The 22523-nt window shown below is 35.9% G+C and overlaps 2 protein-coding genes across 3 annotated transcripts in view; both read right to left on the reverse strand.

Annotated features, from left to right (window-relative positions):
- Positions 1-1033: 1033 nt before the first annotated feature.
- Positions 1034-6023, reverse strand: LOC134251183 (kelch-like protein 18). 2 transcript variants are annotated; one of them, XM_062733566.1, is made up of 8 exons: positions 5918-6023; positions 4629-5631; positions 3960-4106; positions 3561-3692; positions 3120-3296; positions 2826-2972; positions 2476-2641; positions 1034-2071 (listed from the first exon to the last, which is right to left on the reverse strand). In XM_062733566.1, the coding sequence occupies exons 2-8, from the start codon at positions 5578-5580 to the stop codon at positions 1915-1917; spliced, it is 1878 nt and encodes a 625-aa protein (XP_062589550.1). In that variant the 5' UTR covers positions 5581-5631; positions 5918-6023; the 3' UTR covers positions 1034-1914. The 2 variants fall into 2 exon arrangements, with proteins under 2 accessions (XP_062589550.1, XP_062589549.1); XM_062733565.1 differs by lacking the exon at positions 5918-6023 and having other exon boundaries at positions 4629-5670.
- A 1819-nt stretch (positions 6024-7842) lies between these two features.
- The window catches only part of LOC134251147 (uncharacterized), a 64113-nt gene continuing 49432 nt past the window's right edge, over positions 7843-22523 (reverse strand). Inside the window, exons 87-108 of the mRNA XM_062733511.1 lie at positions 21049-21207; positions 20638-20849; positions 20239-20371; positions 19733-19994; positions 19384-19479; positions 18984-19211; positions 15313-15485; positions 15022-15082; positions 14688-14865; positions 14177-14292; positions 13726-13873; positions 13217-13470; positions 12764-12884; positions 12519-12587; positions 12261-12367; positions 11357-11498; positions 11048-11182; positions 10698-10801; positions 10461-10553; positions 10261-10366; positions 9919-10056; positions 7843-9734 (exon numbers count right to left, since the gene is read on the reverse strand). Coding sequence (XP_062589495.1) covers positions 9504-9734; positions 9919-10056; positions 10261-10366; positions 10461-10553; positions 10698-10801; positions 11048-11182; positions 11357-11498; positions 12261-12367; positions 12519-12587; positions 12764-12884; positions 13217-13470; positions 13726-13873; positions 14177-14292; positions 14688-14865; positions 15022-15082; positions 15313-15485; positions 18984-19211; positions 19384-19479; positions 19733-19994; positions 20239-20371; positions 20638-20849; positions 21049-21207 — 3266 coding nt within the window. The 3' untranslated portion in view covers positions 7843-9503. The remainder of the gene's footprint in view (positions 9735-9918; positions 10057-10260; positions 10367-10460; positions 10554-10697; positions 10802-11047; positions 11183-11356; positions 11499-12260; positions 12368-12518; positions 12588-12763; positions 12885-13216; positions 13471-13725; positions 13874-14176; positions 14293-14687; positions 14866-15021; positions 15083-15312; positions 15486-18983; positions 19212-19383; positions 19480-19732; positions 19995-20238; positions 20372-20637; positions 20850-21048; positions 21208-22523) is intronic.

Genomic DNA, 22523 nt, shown 5'->3' on the forward strand with positions numbered 1-22523 from the left:
GGCGTTTCTATGCAAATAAGCTAATAAAAATGCATAAGTTGTATATTTTATATATTATTCATACTTTGTACCCAGAGCACGATAAAGCTAGTACACAACATGACGTCATATTATGACGTCATTGTTCTTTCTCATGCAAGGTAATAAAACATGTCAACAAAACAACATTGGCTCAAGGGCATATCCTATTTAATTTGAATTAAATAATGTATAATATTAAGAATGTTCTAAAAATTAAAAAAATTGCTGCGCAAATCTTATGTTCTTTCACAATCAATGAAAATTCTAGTAAAATTAGACTCGACTGTGAATTTTTACCCTGTTTCAACTTAAAAATGTATAAATAGTAACCAATTCCAGTGTCAACATTTGTGCAGCAATATCTTAAATCCTTGGAATATCCTGCATCTCTTTTTACCTTACCGTGCTTCTGTAAAACAAAGTAAGATATGATCTTGCGCTGATGGGATTTTGTTGATGTTCCTAACAAACTTGTGTAGTAGAGGTGGTTGATGTCATAATATGACGTCATAATGTGTACAGGCTATTGCATGTTGTGGATACTATGAATGTATTAGAAAAAAGTCTAAACTTTTTCTGTGCAGTATATAAAGCCAATATGGGGTTTTAATTAGCTTTTTTGCATATAAACCTCCATACATAGCCTTAACTCACTTGCGTACTCTAAAGATTCAGTTGAAAAGATACACATAGCTGGCTGTGTGTTTAATTTTGTAGAGCATTTCTGAGAAACTAGGAACATTTACACCTAAATCTCCCATTGCAGAGATGTGTGCCTGATGTTTCCAAAGAAAATGAATGCAGTACATGTCTTGTGTGCTTATTCACCCCACTACACAAGTTGTGTCACATTAGACTTGGAGAGCTCAAACATCACTACTCCCGATTCTTTTTTACACAGTACAATGTACATACATTTTGACAAACATAAACCCTCTTTGACTGCATAATTTTTTTTCTAATGAAAGAATCATATCAAATGAAATCATAGATAGGTTGAATATAAGCATAATTCTTGCACATATCTTTAATTTTTTTTATTATAATAATTGCAATAAGTACAAAGGTGGAAATTCTTTGTCCAGCAAAGATGTGTTAAGGGGGATAACTCTGCTTAACAGATAAAGTACATGAACAAAACAGTGAAGGAAGGATTAATTCCAGCATCATTCTGAATCTGAACACAAAATATTTGGGAGACCAGCTCCACTGTGTTTTACAACCCTGTTTTACAAAGGTTTTATGACTGTCAAAATGAAAAAAAAACATGAAATCTAAAATGGGTAACAATTAAATAAACAATGAACTACAATTTTACACAGGTTTTGTAAATGAGAAAAAAAATCCACAAATTTAGAATGGGTCACATATAGACAATGAAATACAATTTCATGCAGGTTTTGAAATTGTGAAAATGTGGAGGAAAAAAAAGGAATTACGGATAGATAACATATATACAATGAACTTAGATTACACTCGTCCGAGATTCTTCAGATAAATATAACATGGAAGGCATATAAGTTAGCAAAACAACTACATGTACATGTATGAACTAAGGGTTAAATTAAAGATTGAACAGTTCAGAAAACTGTTTAGTCATCATTCTGCTTTGATAACTAGATGAAGTTAATTAGAAAGAAAATGCATTTAGTAGACATCACATGAGCTTCAGACTTGTAAGAATTGTCACATGATTCTACCAGGGCAAGTTTGTAGATATTGTCACATGATTCCAACTTTGTAGAAATTCTCATGATTCTAACTTTGTAGACATTGTCATGATTTAAAATTCTCGTCCAATCAGTTATCAGATTAAGATTCTCTTGTCCAATCAGACATAAGATTCTGATTCTCTTGTCCAATCAGACATAAGATTCTGATTCTCTTGTCCAATCAGACATTGACAAATGGGGAGGATCTTTCTTTGTTGATTATTTCTTTTCTGATCACCATGGCAACACAACTTAGCCAGCTTCTGCTTGACTGCATTTCTGCAATAATTTCCCAGCTATCAGACTCCGGATCATAACACTCAATGGTGTCATGATATCTACAACAAATGGAAAGTAAGAAACAATATATTATTCATATCCACTTATATTTCTTGAAAAAAGAAATATTTCAGATTTATCTTTCAGTCTTCCCCTTGATTAAAATTGAGTTAAGTAGAAATTCTTCACATGAAGCCCAAAGGCTCACAATTTAATATGGAAGTTTTTTTTTCTCAGCCTGGTACACTTCCTAATAAAATCTTATAAAAAGATGCAAAATTGATCAAAAGGCACATCAATTATTACACTTCCATAAATAAATTCTCTTTCTTCCATGTCTCAGATTAGCTGTAAAGTACCACTAACTCGTCAATCTACATCTCTGACACTTATTTTGTCTCAGATTAGCTGTAAAGTACCACTAACTCGTCAATCTACATCTCTGACACTTATTTTGTATTACCTGTCCCACCCTTCCTCTCCCCCACACACGTAGATCTTGCCGCCCACCACAGCCACCCCGGGGCGGTACCTCCGCTCTGACAGTGAGGCTTTCTGCATCCATTGGTTGGTGCGAGGATTATAACACTCCACTTTGTTTGTGTTTTCAGTAGAAGCGTGCCATCCACCTTAAAGTATAAACAATTTTTGATGCATTGCAATCCCAGGCAATTTTTACCTTTATAATTTAATGCTTAACAAAAATTTTGAAAGCATTGACATTAACTTTCATTAAAAATTGGATCTTTAAACTGCTTACACAGAACAGTACACAAGATAGTAGAGTATTCTGACCAATTAGTGACTGAATACCTATGATGTATATCATGCCATCCAGTACACAGGCCCCTGACCCTGACCGGGGAATCAGCATGGGCGACTTCTCCGACCAGACGTCAGAGCGAGGGTTGTAACACTGGACAAGTTCTATCCCATCACCATCATCCAAAATGGCTCCTCCTACGAGAAAAATATATTCAAAATGTATCAATTACAAACTACAAAAAAAGGTTAATTTTTTTTCCTATAATTTCCAAATTTTTTTTATAGAATATATAGTACATGTAGACGCAACAGGTTGACATAGAAAAGTGTAGGAGGAAGCACCTGTTACGTAGAGACATCCGTCCACCGGGGCTACAGCTGGACTGGTCAGTGCCATCTTCATGTTAGAGATGTAACACCACACATTGGTATAGAGGTTATACTGTTCTACAGTGTCCAGTCTCATACTCCCATCCCAGCCTCCCACAGCATACATGTAGCCGTCTAACATTGCTAGTCCTGAAAATAATACAGGCAAGAACTTGTATTACATACAAATCAAATGTAAATTTATCACCCTACTTTACAAACTAGAAATTTAATCTTACGTAGAGTTTACTTTTACTTAACAAAATTTTACATGGACCAAATTTTACCCCAGCTCAGATTCTTCTCTTTTTAGATCCAGTCTACCTAGCTCAGCTCCTTTCCTATTTAACCTACCTCAGATTTTACCCAGCACAGATCTTGCTTAACTCCAATTTTACCTAGCTCCAATCTTACCTAGCTCGGATCTTGGAGTCTGCATGCTCTGCATTTCATCCCATGTATCCAGACATGGATCATACCTCCAGACGCTCCGACTGGCGTTACCATCCGGATACTCCCCTCCAGCCAGGTATAGATATGAACCACCTGACAGGTAGATAATTACTCTGAGTATATGCAGTCCATCAGATTTAACTTAAAGTGTTTTTGAAATTAATACAATGAGCAAATGAATACTTCTTCCATACAATATGCATAAAATGTGCTAATTAAAAATCATTTATTTTTACCTACACTAATGAAATGTGTTGTAAAGTTAACCAAATTTAGATAATGAGCTGAAATTATTAAACTATTTTTGTCAATCATCAATATCATCCAAATTTACAAAAAAGTACCTATATACTGTCTTACCAACAGATACTAGTCCATGTTTACTGATGGCGAATGGTAGACAAGCTAGTGGTTTCCAGGTCAGTGTGTTGGGGTCAAAGGTCTCCACGCTCCTCAGCACCACCTTATCATCCTCCCCACCCACTGCCACCACCACCTCCACAAAACCTGTCAACATATAAATAGAATACAGATACCTCCACAAAACCTGTAAAAATTAAATAAAGCATAGTAGGGTCACCACAAAGCCTATAAACATTCAATAGAGTACAGCCACCACCTCATCCAAAAAACCTGTCAAAACTTTATAGGAAAGATATTCAGTTATTCAGTTATCACCAACTCCCACACACTTACATATTAAACTATTGAATACAGCCACTACGACCTAAAAAAAAACTTTAAGATAATTTTAAGATTTAAAGAAGATGAGGACATGTTAGGTAGCAAAGGAAAGGCAGTGTATAAAATATTTATTCTTCCACCAAAATATAATACATTAATAAATGATTTTTTTTACAGTTTTCCAGCTTTCATTGATTTATATGACTGCCTAACAGAATTTCCTCTAAAACCAATCTACACAACTGTAAATTTAGTACATGTACATGTATTGCAATGTTAGTAATGTTAATACTACATGTACAACTAACATGTAATATTTGTATTAGAAATGTCTACTGTAAGTACCTGCTGATTTACGTATCCTCATACGTTTATTATTGAATTCAGTCCTTCTGTCGGGCAGAAGGTGGAAGTTCTTAGCTTCATCCACCAGTTTCTTACATTGTTCACAAGCTTTAATGACGTCATTCTGCTCCACAAAGTCGTGTAGGTAGTACGGGTTAATCATGGGTAATCTGACACACTCCAAGATGTGGTAGAATTCCTTGAGTCTACTCTCGTTGCTGTGATCAAGCCAGCGCATTGCTGCCTCGTACACTGTCTCTTCAGTATCTACAATCAGTTCGTCATCAGACAGTAGCTCCGTCAGTTTGCTCTGGGACAGGTTGTTGAATTCCTCGTGCTGTGAGACAGCTGTGAAGTTCTGCAGGATAAAGTCTTTAGATTTTAGCTGTAGTTCATCACAAGCATGTATTTCAGCAAAACAATGGATGCCTACTGCATTTGTTTCATCCATGTTCTGTTCTAAGTAATGGCAGCAGGCCTCTTTAACTTGAATGATCTCCAGCAAGTTGGAAGCAGCGAGGAGATTTTGAACATTTTGTCTGTTTATAGTGATTTCTGATGTATATGCATAATCCAGAAGTTTTTCTAAAATAGATGACTCGATTCCATTAATGGTCACCTTGCTTTGCTGGCTTTCTACCATATTACCACTGAACATGGCATCAAAGTATGAACTGAAGGCAGCTAGAACACATTTATGGCAAGGAAATTCTCGTCCATCAACACACAAAGTGACGTCACAAAGCTTGCCATTCCGTCGCAGTGTCTGCATTCCTGCTAACATCTGAGCGGGGTGTGACACCTCCGCGTACCTGTAATCATCCCCAGACTCACATGATCCGTTAATACTCATAACGGACTCCATGCTGCCACGATTTCCTCGCAGGAGAGAGGGACAAAAATTCACAGGCAGGGAAAAAACGGTATCACGCTTTCCCAAACACACAGCCATTATAGTACAGTCCTATGTGTTTGCTCTACAGATACATCTTTAATATAGCATCTGAAAAGAAGGATTTTATCTTGTGCAAATCTGAAATTGAATAAGTCAATTTATAACAGTTATAACTGAATCAAAATGAAATAATACATAAATCCATGACATAATAACTTGAAAGCAAATTCGACCCCGGGTATCAATAATTCCCACAAGGCTAACAATGTTACGTTTGCACAGTATCTGTGCAGAGCACAATATCTGTGCATAAGTGCAGTTACATGTAAAAATGAGTAATGACAACATTCATTTGTGCTGTTACTCAGCAACAACTCTTCAGAGTTCCACCTACTATGGCATTGTTTATCTGTAATTCTCTTGAAAATACGGCTTCCGCTAAGTTTTCTTTAAAACTAAAGAAAAATTCAGCTCAATTTGAAAATAAAAAATATTAATATTTTCCTCGCAAGCACTTGTTGTTTGTTAAGTATTAAGAGAACATCAAGCCCGACACAAATTGCAACTGGATCTCGTACAATCAAAGTACTGATAGTATTCCTTGGGTAATTCGGGGTACTCTAAAGTGTAGTTCCAGGAGTAAATGTTTTCAATGTTTTGAGCGGAAATTTTGTTAGTGGTCATTGGACCCTCAAAGACACATTGACTATGCTGACTTGGCTAGAAAAGACTCAACTTTTTCTACCCAAGATTCAAAGAATCCAATGCTGCTTATCATCTGTCTCTTTTTTTTCAGCCTAAGGCTTGACCATGTTTTCTGCACCTGAGTAACATTTTCCCCATCTGAATATGCATGTATATATATATATTAAAGCTGAATGTAAAATAATTGGAAAAGCTTGCCTCTATATTCAAAGTTGATATCCATGTGTGAAAAATAAAACGACTAGAGAAAGTGTTTCTTTTATCATAAATTATTACATCAATTTTTGTTAAAAGTATGATTTTTTGATGCAGCATTATTATCTCTACTCAAAAGCTCACCAAGGCATTTTTATATGAAATAATGATAATAATTTTTTTTTGGGGGGGGGGGTCCCTCTGCAAAAATGAAGCAGGCGCCGGGTCACCAAATACTGGCCGGTTAAGGGCTTCAAATTATAACCTTCATCCTGCAATCAGGACCGTCGGACTATGAGGTTTCTTTACCTCCCTTGCCACGGGACCTAAGGTTTACCTTGTTACTGACCTAACATTTGATTCAGTGCTGAAAATGCATGAAAATCAAACTTATTCACATTCCAAGCACAAAGTGAGTGTCCATCTACTAGGCAACTTTGACTGTGAGTGGTTTAAAGTTCAGAGAAAACTTACAGAAGAGAAAAAACCCTTTAGAACACATTACCAGTATTTACTTCTTGAGTACATATGCATGTCTCACATGTTAAGGTTTGGACTATGTACAGACCTGCCTACCCTTTTCATTGCAAAGGTGTAATTTCAGTACATTTTTGGTGGAATTTCAGAGGTAAAAGCGTAATCAATTATGTTTTCCTATTTTGTTTTACTATAATACTTAATTTCCCTTCAAAACAACTGAAATTGTACATTACAAAACAAAGCTGGCATAAACTTTTCTTTTTCGAATCATCTATTAGCAAAAAAAAGTGTTGTATAATACCAGTGCCCCATATCAAACTCAATTCAACCGTAAATCCTTAGTGATACATTTTGGTCAATTTATATCATATCACTTATTGAAGGCTTGCGTCTGCATGTGTAAACAAACCGTACATTTTAACATATAATTTGATCTTTTTAACACTCACATTTCTCTATATCTTGTTGTAAGCAATGTTAAAATAAACTAAAATGAGCATAGAAATAGCTGTTCTCATTGCGTTATCTTTTATAATAGTTAACGTAAGTAGTGCCTTCTTGTCTTCCTCCGAATCTTCGCCATACCAGTTTACATGTAACTACTAGGTATATTATGTACAATTTCGAAGTGGTCCTCTTTTATTTTTTACTTTTATAAGAACTTCTCATTTCATTTCAGAAGGTCGTTCTTTAACTTTAAAATTAGACGTTCATAATTGAATTTAAACCTAAATATCAAAAGCGTAAAATTAATATAAGTGGCATAATTTTATGGTAAAAAGCAGAAGAATTACGCCAAAAGAGCGGAAGCGAAGGCAGGTCTGTATGTATATTGTTAAGCTCAGTGGTTAAAGCACCTGCAAGGGTTGAGGGTCCAATTCCTGAGCTAGCATAAATTTTCTCATATCCTGTTACACTGCTTTCATAACAACAATCGCAGAATAATAAACTATATTTTTATTTAATGAATTTCATGTAAATACAGTAGAATTAAAATTACTTAAAGCATTTTGCATTGGTATTCAAAGTTGCACCAAGTATATAAATGACAACAAGCTATAAACTGGTTCCCTGTAACAAGCCAATGACAACAAATAAAGTGGAGAAGGTGAGTACATATACTGGATATTTGTTCATGAAATATGATTATAGCTTTTACAGGGAACCAGTTTAATGAAATAAAATAGTCATATCATTAAAAATTGCATTGTTAATTGTAGATAATATGCTATAAAGACATTCTAAAAATGCTGAACAACAATTAAAAAAAAAAAGCAAAAAGTGATAAAGATTTTAACAATACCTCACTGAAAAATATTTTATCAAAGTACATGAAAATGAAAGAATTATAAATGAAGATCATCTTGGTGGGATCTAAGAACAATATATTACAATTATTATCATCCCAAATATTCAAATCTTTTGACTCAAAGAATACATATTTATTGGCTATATTGCATTTGAAATCCGAGTGAACAAAATATGTCATGGAAAGAAAGAGTGTTATTGGCAGCACTATATTCTTTTAAAATCTAAGAAATTTACACTTTGTTATTTTTAACTTATGATGTCATGATTGTAGAAAGTATTTAATGCTTTCAAGTCTGCAAATACCCCTTCAATAGACCATAATTTTAAAAATATCAATTAAAATTTGATTTTGGGGCTGATGTTGGTCATTTCTGTAAACTACTTCACTGATGCATAAATTTTTGGACAGCTACCTTGTTATTTCTATAATTAGTAAAATGTGAACTTTATATTGTTTTGGCTCACCACAATAACAAAGAACACTGGTGATGAAACCAGAGTATCAATTTACAGTGTATATTCTGTAAATATGAAAATGTTCACCTTGCTGAGTAATCTCTGTGTACTTTTGATTTACAGATTTGCAAGATTAAAATTTACTTAGAATGATATAAAAATTAATTTGTTTTATACATGATTAAAAATATTCAAAATTTTTACGAAAATAACCCCAAGGTGTACTTATAGACTTAGTAAACAGAAATATCTCTCACTAAACATTTTAATTACAGTATATTGTGTACTAGTATACATATTCATGTAATCAAAAACAGGAAAAAAAAAACAAACATTCTAATTGACAATCAACAGCATACATATATTTTTACCCTGGTTGATTGTATAATTGTACACAAAAATATAATCTTCTAATAGGTTTTACTCTGCTTATTTGGATAAATAGAATAAAAGTTCAATGCATGATTATAAATAAATGATCAGTTAAGAACTGTTGCATGGATTTCAATTGTACAATAGGTGGAACTCCTTACTTTATGTTGGAAGACAAAGTTTGTCAGACATAGCATTATTTATTCAGTTCCTGGACTTTATATTTTAAAAAATCACAAGACCTGCTGCACATATTTACATTTGTGCATCAAAACCATTATACACCAAAGTAGGGTATAAATGACCAAAGGAATCTTAACACAAAATAGAAGCACCTTGTCAGAAAACAGATATCACAGAACTATCAGAATACAATGGAATATCCTTGTAGAACAGCAACACAAGTGTTGAAATCTTATAACGTCAGTGGAATTAGAACACTACATTCACAATGCAGTGGATCAAAGGGGAGTGAACTCTTCCTCGGGATTGATGAACACTGCTGACAGCTGCCCCATTTTCTCTCCCTTGTCTCCAGCATAACCTGGGTTCATGTAGGCAAACTGATTCTTCGCGATGGAGCTGCTGATCTGTGAGACGTTTTCGCTGGCATCACTGCTGAAGTCTGTGTAGGAATCCTCTCCGTCAGCCCCCACCCCATCTGTCTGCTCGCGGGTGAAGCTTAGGAACACCTGAAAAAAAGAAAAAGACCATGTAAAATAAAAGAATAAAAAATTACAGAAAATTTATTTGATGATATCAGGTCTCCCATTTTTAATACTATCAATTTCATGTTTAGAAACACAAAATTAACATTATCACCAGCTCAGTAATTTTTTAGCACACAAAATAAATGTGTATGTAAAACAAACTCACGTCATCCAGTGTGGTTTGAGACACAGAGTAATTCTGGATGACTCCTCGACATTTCAGCTCATCCAGAACTTGGATGACGTCGGCTACAGAGGTGTGGTCACTCGGCACTTGGACCTCTAAAACACCCTGGTGCTGTACCTGACAAATTATTTTATAAGTTTTTCTATCAATATTCTGAAATTATGACTTAATAGAAAACTTTTTTTAACATGCAGAGTAATATTATAGTAGAAAGTGAGATACTGGTACTTCAATTAAAGATAAAAATGATGTGCAAAATATTTTGATTTGAATAGAAATACATAGTCAACAATATACCGCATTTCATGTAAGTTAACATACCCTGAATATTACCCCTGGGAACCTTGCTTCCAGAAAGTTCATTAACTCCTGTCTCTCTGAAGGAAGACCACACTGGGATATTGTCACTGTGTGTCCACTTCCAAACCTATAAATCACAGATTTAACAATACAAATCATTTCATGAATGTTTCTGAATTCAACAACATTAATAAAGACATAGTACATTCAAGGAGACCTACTTGTCTTTGAGGTGTTGTGAGCTACCAATGCACTGGAAACTCCCATTCACCATGATGGCTAGGCGGGTGCAAATGGCATCACATTCTTCCATACTGAAAACAAGACCACTCTCTTTTAATATTGCATAAAATATCAAATTCCAAAAGTGTTATCAATACTTTTACTTTTTCCTTGAGAATCTGAGATGGATAAATTTAAATGCAATTACAATTGTGCATTACGCAGTATAAACCAACCTGTGTGAAGTCATGACAACAGATTGTCCATTCTTGATGGCTGCTAACACACAGTTCCACACCTGCCGCTTGGCTGTGGGGTCCATGCCTGTGGTTGGCTCATCCTGCAACAAGATTTTAATGAATTTGCCATCCTTCAAGTTTTCAAACACAATTATTTTTAAATATATGAACATGTATATTAATGTTAAATTGTCAAAACAAAAAAAAATGAGAGGAGGGATGGAGGGGCACTAAATTGATTAAGGCCAAATCATTTTGACAGAACAAAAATATTCAAGTTTCTACTGTTGTATAAAAATTGGTTTCAAGAGTTCAACAAAAAAGGCAATCCAGTCAGCTCTACTCACAAGAAAGACAACACTGGGCTCTCCCAGTAGAGCTATGGCTACAGAGAGCTTCCTCTTCATTCCACCGCTGTAGGTATGGACAGGCTTGTCAACAAAGGATGTCAACTTTAACCTCTGGATCAAGTCTTGCACAGACTTAAAAGAGAAAACATTTATAATAAAAACATTTTATCACTGTAGCAGAATCAGTAAGTCTATTTCAATATTCTTTGACAAAATTAAACTTCTTTTTTTTAATTCTGTGCCATTTAACTGGCCCGGTACAGATACTTTAAAACTATGCAGCTATCTGAGGAATTGACCACTTACATAATTTCTATAGCTGTTGGGGAGTCCCCTCATCCTGGCGTAGAAGTGTAACATTTCTCCGCCGGTCAGATAGCGGTCCAGAGCCTCCTCCTGTGGACAGTATCCTATATCTCGACCCAAACTGGACTCTCCATACACAATCCTGTGGAAGGAAACAAAATGTCATTTATAATCTCATGTATGACTGTTACAGAAGCCCATTTAGGACCTATCGAAAAATATTTTTGAATCCGATATAACGAATTGCCGAATTGGACCTCTAACACACCCTGAATTCGTTCTAGTGAATTTAATCTGTTATAACAAATTTGTTGATTTCGTCATAACAAATTCAGAAATTTGTTAAAATGAATTAAACTCATTATAACGTATTCGACAAATCTTAATATCGAATATATATTTTTCTATAGACCCTGATTATTGAATTCGATCAAACGAATTTAATTCATTATAACAAACTTTGGAATTTGTTTTAACAAATTTAATTTGTTATAACAAACTGAAGAATTTGTTAAATGAATTTAATTTGTTATAACAAATTTTTGAATTCGTTTTAACGAAAGAATCCGTTATAATGAATTCAACAAATTTGTTATAACAGATTAAAATCGTTATAACAAATTCATAGAAATTGTTATAACAAATTCAACAATTCGTTATATCGGATTCAATAATATTTTTCAATAGGTCCTAAATGGGCTTCCGTAGACTGTTAAGTGTCTTCTAGAATAGAACTGCCTTCTGAAATCAAAAATATCTAACTTCTATCTTAATGTTGAACAGCCTTGATTCTTAATTTGAAGTAACAACATTGCTCACTTTATTCCACATTATAAATCATGCTTTGTATAAAATTGTTAATGCTTTTTGCATTACAGGCAGTTGGTGTTATGGGAAACCTTACCTGTGATTTTTGATGAATGCTGCTCCACTAGAGGCCTTGATATCACCTGTTAACATTCTGAAGGTGGTAGTCTTACCAGCACCATTCACACCTAGCAGTCCAAAACACTACAAATAGATAAGTAATCAATAATTATTTAAAACATTACAAATATAGAAGGTAAAATTCAGAATAATTTAAAACACTGCAAATACATGTAAGCAATATAGGGAGAACACAAACAAATTTAATTAGGTTAAATTCATTTATCTAACTGACCTCTCCCTTCTTCACTCCAAAACACAACTGGTTCACTGCCAGGAAGTCGTGTCCCCCACGTCCATAAACCTGGAATTCAAAGACACATTTTACACAGATATTACAGAAACAGTATCAAAGTCTTAATCAATCAAAGATGAGTGCATGAAAAATAATGCAAATTTTGCACCAGAAGTCTCAATCTATATTCTTTTACTAATTAGTGTTACTAATTAATGGGGTGTTTGTTCAGGTGATAACCAGACCTTGGAGAGATTGGACACAGTGACGGAGTTCCCGCTCGTTGTGCCACCCTGGACTCGAGCACGCTCAGCACTCACATCCTCATCCTCCTTCTCTTCCTCTGAGTGTAAGCTGTGCGGAACTCTGTAAATAAAAATATGAATCGTTAAGAATTATTATCTAAGACATTTTCAAGTATTCACATGTAATTCATGTCTGATGTGACATTCCTGATACTATTATGAATAAAGTTAACAGAAATAAATTTTCTTGGACCAGACAGCACAATAGACACTCAGTTACAGCACTCAGTAATAATATGTACAATGTATCAACAACAATATACCTAGACTTTCTTTAGAAATAGAGAATTGAATAAATGTGCTGCAATTTGATATTACCTGAAATTACCTGTATTTCTACATCAAACAAATGTAGACATAAATTTTTGCATATGCGAATTGCCTTCAAGATACCTGTTTGAACAATGACATGAAAACTCAGTCAGTAGAGTGATGATGAAGAACACAGCTCCCTGTATTCCCATGGCAATGAAGTTCCAGGCCAGCATATCAAAGGAGAATGGGTCCACATAGGCATCCTGGCTAAACAGTGACAGGATCTCTGTTCGCAGCTGATTGGTCGTAAGCTTCAGGAAGCCATTTACATAACTGAATTGTGGGAAGACCAGGAATACATAACTCAGGATTTCAAATGCATGCTGGATTTTCTGAAAAGATTTTTTTTTGGAAATGTCAGTTGTTACAGTATATACAGTAAGGAAGCATATAACATGTACAAAGAATTGGAAAGTACATACTTGCAATTATATGTACATTTAAATTAAAGTTAATTAAGAATTTGTCTTGAACTAAAGAACATATAAATTCTTGCTTTGCATTTGCTAATTAGCATTATAATAAGGAAGCTTTCATTGTATTTTACCATGGGAGGACATGAATACAAGGACCACATTTTGACATACCTCTGAATCTGAGAAGTACTCCAGAAGGAAGGTACAGCAGGCGGTGGTGATTCCTATAAACACGCTGCCACAGAAGAGAACCATGTATGCGGTGGACGTATCTCGGAACAGCTTCATCATGCTGTACATCAGAGGGATGGACGCCCAGCTAAAATTAGACACATATAAAGCCATTAGAGAGAACATGTATGTGGCTACAAATACTTCACTGCTACCATCTAAAATACAGACCTGAACTAATTTTGAAAGCATTTTTTAAAGAACAATATCGTCTATAGAAAATTTTTGTAGATCTGGCAAAACATTCATGGACTGGGGTCCTATCCATATTAAATGTATAAGTTTCACTCTTATCTACCGACTGATAGTACATACACATTGATACAAGCAGCTGAATTGGGTGTTGGCCTTTAGTGCAAGGGAAAGATTTAATTAACAGAATATAACTTACCCATACATGATGACGAGTAACACACTGGCTTGTAGATTGGATCTCTCCCAGTAAACAGGATTTTGGAAGATGGCCATGATAGCAACAGTCAGTGCTACAGTGAGGCAGTACATGAGCTTAAAATGAAAGGGGAAAATCATTAAACAGGCTACATAATTAAAAGAGGTATATAATGAGAACTGTTAAAATGAAAGGGGAAAATCATTAAACAGGCTACATAATTAAAACAGGAACATAATCTGATTTGAACTATAATATAACAACTTTATCAGGTATAATCTCTTGGCTGAGAGCTTAACTAGCCAACAACAGTTGAATATTCAGAGCTGCAATGAGGTTTTTACATATCAAGTCTTGCAGCTAGGCTAGCTTTTAGGTCAGTTGAACACATTGTATGAAATAATACTTGTTATCCCTATGTACTATGTAATTGTTCAAGATCTTAACACTCATAGCCATCGAGCGCTTTAACGCAGCCCACATATAAAGGTATAAAGACTTGTTGGCTCACCATATCCCACAAGATGGCAGTGAACCAGTACAGTAGGGGACCAGTTCCACTGAGGAACAAGAGTTGTTTTTCCTTCTTCAACAGTTCATTCAGGACATACATGGTGAAGCCCACAGGGATAAAGGAGAAAGCCACCAACATGAACAATCCAATTCCAACATCAGAGGCCTTCTTTGTTCTGGAAGACAAAAAAAATCTATCAGTCTCTCTATATGGAGAAAAAATCTGTGTAAGGAATGGTATGTGAAATTGTATAACTTATGAGTTTTAAATCTGATTTACTGTTTAAATGCAGAGAATGCACGATCTGCCTGTGATTGTAATAAAAACTTACAGTGTATCAATGGTCAGCTGCTGTTCATGTAGCAGAATGGGTTCGTTAATCGCAGTGATACCTGTTCGGACAAATTGAAAATAAATACAACTTTTTTTTAACATACGTAGGTAGTTGCTTTCAACTTTGTCTGTCATTGAGAAATGAAATAAAGTGCACTTAAAATAAGATAAAGTTAAAATTAGATACTAAATTTAACAACTTTGCTCAGATGAAAGGGATTTTTTTTTTATTTATGGTAAAAGTTATTCAAGTAGATTTGCAATATGTTTTAAAACATCTGAAGAATACCGAAGCTCTCTGTGTCAGTTACACCAGCATCAGACAGTGTAGCTCTCAGCATGGTGTTAGACAGGGCATTATAGAAGGAGGGCAGGGCATGTCTTCCTTTGTTGTTGAACCAAACTGTTGACTTCATTGTCATTGGGTCACCAGAAACTGGATCAAAGGAAAGTCCACCAAACCTAAAATCAAGACAAGAATTAAAGACTATTTTCACAAAAGTATTTCGAGTAACTAAACTCTTATTTTATACTTCTTAACTGTGACTATTAAAAACCTGTTCCAAAGGAATCTCTGTGAGGTCTGCAGTAAGTACTGGTCTCTGTCTTTATCCTGTAGATTATACAGGTGAGAACTTACCTGTTCCATAGGAATCTCTGTGAGGTCTGCAGTAAGTACTGGTCTATGTCTTTATTCTGTAGGTTACACAGGTGAGAACTTACCTGTTCCATAGGAATCTCTGTGAGGTCTGCAGTAAGTATTGGTCTATGTCTTTATCCTGTAGATTATACAGGTGAGAACTTACCTGTTCCATAAGAATCTCTGTGAGGTCTGCAGTAAGTACTGGTCTATGTCTTTATCCTGTAGATTATACAGGTGAGAACTTACCTGTTCCATAGGAATCTCTGTGAGGTCTGCAGTAAGTACTGGTCTATGTCTTTATCCTGTAGATTATACAGGTGAGAACTTACCTGTTCCATAAGAATCTCTGTGAGGTCTGCAGTAAGTACTGGTCTCTGTCTTTATCCTGTAGATTATACAAGTGAGAACTTACCTGTTCCATAAGAATCTCTGTGAGGTCTGCAGTAAGTATTGGTCTATGTCTTTATTCTGTAGATTATACAGGTGAGAACTTACCTGTTCCATAAGAATCTCTGTGAGGTCTGCAGTAAGTACTGGTCTCTGTCTTTATCCTGTAGATTATACAGGTGAGAACTTACCTGTTCCATAAGAATCTCTGTGAGGTCTGCAGTAAGTATTGGTCTATGTCTTTATTCTGTAGGTTACACAGGTGAGAACTTACCTGTTCCATAAGAATCTCTGTGAGGTCTGCAGTAAGTATTGGTCTATGTCTTTATCCTGTAGATTATACAGGTGAGAACTTACCTGTTCCACAGGAATCTCTGTGAGGTCTGCAGTAAGTATTGGTCTATGTCTTTATCCTGTAGGTTACACAGGTGAGATCTTACCTGTTCCAAAGGAATCTCTGTGAGGTCTGCAGTAAGTATTGGTCTATGTCTTTATCCTGTAGGTTACACAGGTGAGATCTTACCTGTTCCAAAGGAATCCCTGTGAGGTCTGCAGTAAGTACTGGTCTATGTCTTTATCCTGTAGATTATACAGGTGAGAACTTACCTGTTCCACAGGAATCTCTGTGAGGTCTGCAGTAAGTATTGGTCTATGTCTTTATTCTGTAGGTTACACAGGTGAGAACTTACCTGTTCCATAGGAATCTCTGTGAGGTCTGCAGTAAGTACTGGTCTATGTCTTTATTCTGTAGGTTACACAGGTGAGAACTTACCTGTTCCATAGGAATCTCTGTGAGGTCTGCAGTAAGTATTGGTCTATGTCTTTATTCTGTAGGTTACACAGGTGAGAACTTACCTGTTCCATAGGAATCTCTGTGAGGTCTGCAGTAAGTACTGGTCTATGTCTTTATTCTGTAGGTTACACAGGTGAGAACTTACCTGTTCCATAGGAATCTCTGTGAGGTCTGCAGTAAGTATTGGTCTATGTCTTTATTCTGTAGGTTACACAGGTGAGAACTTACCTGTTCCACAGGAATCTCTGTGAGGTCTGCAGTAAGTATTGGTCTATGTCTTTATCCTGTAGATTATACAGGTGAGAACTTACCTGTTCCACAGGAATCTCTGTGAGGTCTGCAGTAAGTATTGGTCTATGTCTTTATCCTGTAGATTATACAGGTGAGAACTTACCTGTTCCATAGGAATCCCTGTGAGGTCTGCAGTAAGTATTGGTCTATGTCTTTATCCTGTAGGTTACACAGGTGAGATCTTACCTGTTCCATAAGAATCTCTGTGAGGTCTGCAGTAAGTACTGGTCTATGTCTTTATCCTGTAGGTTACACAGGTGAGATCTTACCTGTTCCATAGGAATCTCTGTGAGGTCTGCAGTAAGTACTGGTCTATGTCTTTATCCTGTAGGTTACACAGGTGAGAACTTACCTGTTCCATAAGAATCTCTGTGAGGTCTGCAGTAAGTACTGGTCTATGTCTTTATCCTGTAGGTTACACAGGTGAGAACTTACCTGTTCCATAGGAATCTCTGTGAGGTCTGCAGTAAGTACTGGTCTATGTCTTTATCCTGTAGATTATACAGGTGAGATCTTACCTGTTCCATAGGAATCTCTGTGAGGTCTGCAGTAAGTATTGGTCTATGTCTTTATCCTGTAGGTTACACAGGTGAGAACTTACCTGTTCCATAGGAATCTCTGTGAGGTCTGCAGTAAGTACTGGTCTATGTCTTTATCCTGTAGGTTACACAGGTGAGATCTTACCTGTTCCATAAGAATCTCTGTGAGGTCTGCAGTAAGTACTGGTCTATGTCTTTATCCTGTAGGTTACACAGGTGAGATCTTACCTGTTCCAAAGGAATCTCTGTGAGGTCTGCAGTAAGTATTGGTCTATGTCTTTATTCTGTAGGTTACACAGGTGAGAACTTACCTGTTCCAAAGGAATCCCTGTGAGGTCTGCAGTAAGTATTGGTCTATGTCTTTATCCTGTAGGTTACACAGGTGAGAACTTACCTGTTCCAAAGGAATCTCTGTGAGGTCTGCAGTAAGTATTGGTCTATGTCTTTATCCTGTAGATTATACAGGTGAGAACTTACCTGTTCCATAGGAATCTCTGTGAGGTCTGCAGTAAGTACTGGTCTATGTCTTTATCCTGTAGGTTACACAGGTGAGATCTTACCTGTTCCAAAGGAATCCCTGTGAGGTCTGCAGTAAGTATTGGTCTATGTCTTTATCCTGTAGGTTACACAGGTGAGAACTTACCTGTTCCATAGGAATCTCTGTGAGGTCTGCAGTAAGTATTGGTCTATGTCTTTATCCTGTAGATTATACAGGTGAGAACTTACCTGTTCCACAGGAATCTCTGTGAGGTCTGCAGTAAGTATTGGTCTATGTCTTTATCCTGTAGGTTACACAGGTGAGATCTTACCTGTTCCAAAGGAATCTCTGTGAGGTCTGCAGTAAGTACTGGTCTATGTCTTTATCCTGTAGGTTACACAGGTGAGAACTTACCTGTTCCATAAGAATCTCTGTGAGGTCTGCAGTAAGTACTGGTCTATGTCTTTATCCTGTAGGTTACACAGGTGAGATCTTACCTGTTCCATAAGAATCTCTGTGAGGTCTGCAGTAAGTATTGGTCTATGTCTTTATCCTGTAGATTATACAGGTGAGAACTTACCTGTTCCATAGGAATCTCTGTGAGGTCTGCAGTAAGTACTGGTCTATGTCTTTATCCTGTAGGTTACACAGGTGAGAACTTACCTGTTCCATAGGAATCTCTGTGAGGTCTGCAGTAAGTACTGGTCTATGTCTTTATCCTGTAGGTTACACAGGTGAGAACTTACCTGTTCCATAAGAATCTCTGTGAGGTCTGCAGTAAGTACTGGTCTATGTCTTTATCCTGTAGATTATACAGGTGAGAACTTACCTGTTCCATAAGAATCTCTGTGAGGTCTGCAGTAAGTATTGGTCTATGTCTTTATCCTGTAGATTATACAGCTGAGTAGTTGTGCGGGTCGTCATGTGAGGGACATCCTGGTACATCGTCCTGTGACTACAGACGTACTTATTGTTCTCACAAGTACAGTTATCATACTTCTGTCCACTGGTCACTGTAGAGAACCCTGGGTCTGGGTTAACACACTCAAAGGGAGGTCTGAAATTGTTAAAATCAGTTATAAATAACTTAGACAGAAAATTCTGGAAAGGTTTTGCAATGTTTGCAAGAGTAATACCAGACACATGTATGTACTTTAAAAAAAATTAAAAAATGAAGGTGATTTCATGTGGTAACCTACCCAAACAGGTGGTATTATGTGGTTACCTACCCAAAGTTAGTATTCTTCATGCAGGTGGTTCCAAATCCAGGACGTGACTTCATGCTGTCTATCATATACCTGGTCATATCACTGTTGACATTATCTCTAAAAAGATCACAAATCAATTTGTGTCAGCCACCAGTTTGGTTTTTATTAAAGGAATTAATGACATTAATAACTACATTTTTTTTAAAGAGTAGAATTTATTTACATGTACATGTACTTGCAGTCTATCATAAAATGCAAAGTACAAATATAAGAAATCAGCAAAGAATAACTCAAAAACTTTTAAAGGGGAGCTGAATTGAGGACGGATATGATTACATAAATAACAAGGAATCTCCATCTTTGTACTAACTTGACAAAAGCGTGACTTCTTGGTCCATACAGAGGTGGAGTGAGGATTTTGGCGGGGGCATTTCCTATCTGTGGCTGTAGCTCCATCAGACCCAGACTAGCCGTCATAAACACCAGGGGGAGCAGGAAGACTGAGAGAAACATACGCCAGTCCCGGCGGTAGTGGTGGAAACGCTTGATCAGCATGCCGCTAAACTGACCCAGTTTGTGACCAATCAGACCCTTTCGTTTGTCTCCAGAGAAGTGCATTGAATAACTGGCACCTGAACAAACACATAATTCATCAAATTAGATATACATGTATTTACTTAACGAAACTTGTAGAAGTACATGTATGAGATAAATACAAATATAAAAATTCTTTTGATGTTTGCTTCAAAGAATAAGATTTGAAAAGATAAATACAGCAGAAGATAAACTTCATTCTGGAGATGTTGTCCCTTATGATTGAAATCTTTTACACACTTGATATGAGCTATACAAAGTGTGACAGAATTTAAAACTTACTGCTTTGAGAAGTCTGATCCTCTGCCTCTTCTTTCTCTGGGTCCTCCATTTTGGGTTTTTGGCGACATTCCAGTAGAACCTCTTCTGTCAAGGTCATGTCTTTGTCTGCTACTGAACACACTTTTTGGAAAACCTACAATCATTCAAATTAATTACCATCAATAAAATCCTTACCAATTTGGAGTAGATTCTGAATCATTCAGACATCATCTTTTTCAATGTTCATTTTTAAACCCAAATCTATTTATGCTAAAATAGAAATTTTCTCTCAATTACTTGCATTTACATTATGTTTTTATGTTTACAACTGCCTTTACAAATTATGCCCTTTTCCTCCCACAAAAAATAATAGTCCTTATATTATTTTTGTAACAGCCATATATTTGTCTGTTTCCCTACCTCCTCAAGTGTGGTATCATACACCCCATAATTGTTAACACCAAGTGATGATGCCCCCTTGTCCAGGTTGTACAGGCATTTGAAGAACTGATTTGATTGGTCACTTGCAAAAGGTAATGACATTATGACCTCTGATCCGAGCTCGGTGACGATTTCAGCTTCTGGTGTGAAGTTCCTCACCATTGCCAATACCTCATTGGTATTACAAGTATCTGACAAAAATATATAACTATCTGCACAAACCTATCAGAAAAATTATGCATGGCTCACAATCTCAAATTCAATATATCTTTTAATAAAATTTAAAGAATTATGTGTATGTACATTTGTACAACTAAATAAGTTGTCTTAATTAAAAATTTCATTGAAATGCCTGCCACAATTTTTAAAAAGTTTTTGTAGGATAAGCACCTGCTTTGGCAAATCTGAGGTGATAACCACTGCCCACTTTCTCCTTCAGGAACATTGGTGACCCCGTACACAGGATCTGGCCTTTGTGCATCACGGCGATTCTGTCCCCGATCGTGTCTGCTTCATCCAGGAAGTGGGTCGACAGCAGAATTGTACATCCTGTACCAAAATTTAACACAAAATTATGATGCCACTCCTTAATTTGAAGTGTCTATTAAACACAGTTTATGGTCAATTTTTGAAAATTTTTAACAAGGATTATATCAGAATAACTCCAGTTCATTCTTAAGATAGAATAATGGAATCCACATGCATCCCAGACAAAGTATTTTAACATACACTACACCCCACATAATGCTCAGGAATCCCACTGTGCAGTACTGGGTATATTGGAATGATTATATTTGGGTCATGCACAATAAATCATGATTTTAAAATGCATTTATATATGTATTTTGATCCATGTTTGTTTAACTTGGTATTGTTTTTCTCACCTATATGTTCCTCTGTTGGTAATTTTGTTTTGGTGTCCTAATCATATTTTATTCAGACCTTATTTTGGTATGGTATTGTTATGCATCATTTAATAAAAAGCAATATTACTATATCCTGAAAAAATACCTATAGTGTATGCAACTTTTTATCTATCAAACACAATACCTCTTGGTTGCATGACACACAACTACAAGATCCACTGTGTGCTACATTTAACAAGAAATCATCAAATGCTGCTTGAAAAGGGGTCACAGTGACTAAGTGTAAAACTGTGTAATTCATATTTCTAAGGAGTGTTACAGGTGCTTTTGTAGTTGTATTATATATAGGGTGAATTCACCATGCATCGGATACCCTTGTACTTCAACAAGTTCTAGCGATATCGCTACCGACGGAAAATTATCAAAATGGAGTTTAACATTTAGTTTGTGATTAAAATAACAATTTAGGACACCATTGTATGCCGTTTATTGAGAAAATATCCCCGAAAATCGAGTTTTTAGAAAAAACTGAAAATTCACCATGGATCGGACATTGTTCACCATGCATCGGACTGACTGGAAAAATATCATACCTTTATCACAGTGCTTTAAAATCCTTGATATGGATATATTTTCATCTTTTATCTAAGAAATAACCCTCAACTTTAATTTAATCGACGATATTATTTCACAAATGTAGAATGATTCTCGAGACCTCACTCTGCCTAAGAAATGCTTTAAAATGCTTATAATGCCGTAATTCGCGCCTTTTTCTCATGGTTTATCATACTCTGGTTTGTAGAAATAAATTGAGTAAAATTCCAGACGTCATATATCGATAACTTGTATTTTGACTGAAAATATAGAGTTTTTATTTTCTTTTTCCGCAAAAAACAGCTGTCAGCTGGGTTCTGTATGAAAATGGTAGACTTACCTTTGCATCGAAAAGTGTCCGATGCATGGTTAATTTGTGTCCGATGTACGGGGAAAATAGCATAC

The sequence above is a fragment of the Saccostrea cucullata genome, unplaced genomic scaffold (assembly GCF_032062105.1).
Source record: "Saccostrea cucullata isolate Sc308-1 unplaced genomic scaffold, CSIRO_AGI_Scuc_v1 ctg84, whole genome shotgun sequence".
NCBI classification, from domain to species: domain Eukaryota; kingdom Metazoa; phylum Mollusca; class Bivalvia; order Ostreida; family Ostreidae; genus Saccostrea; species Saccostrea cuccullata.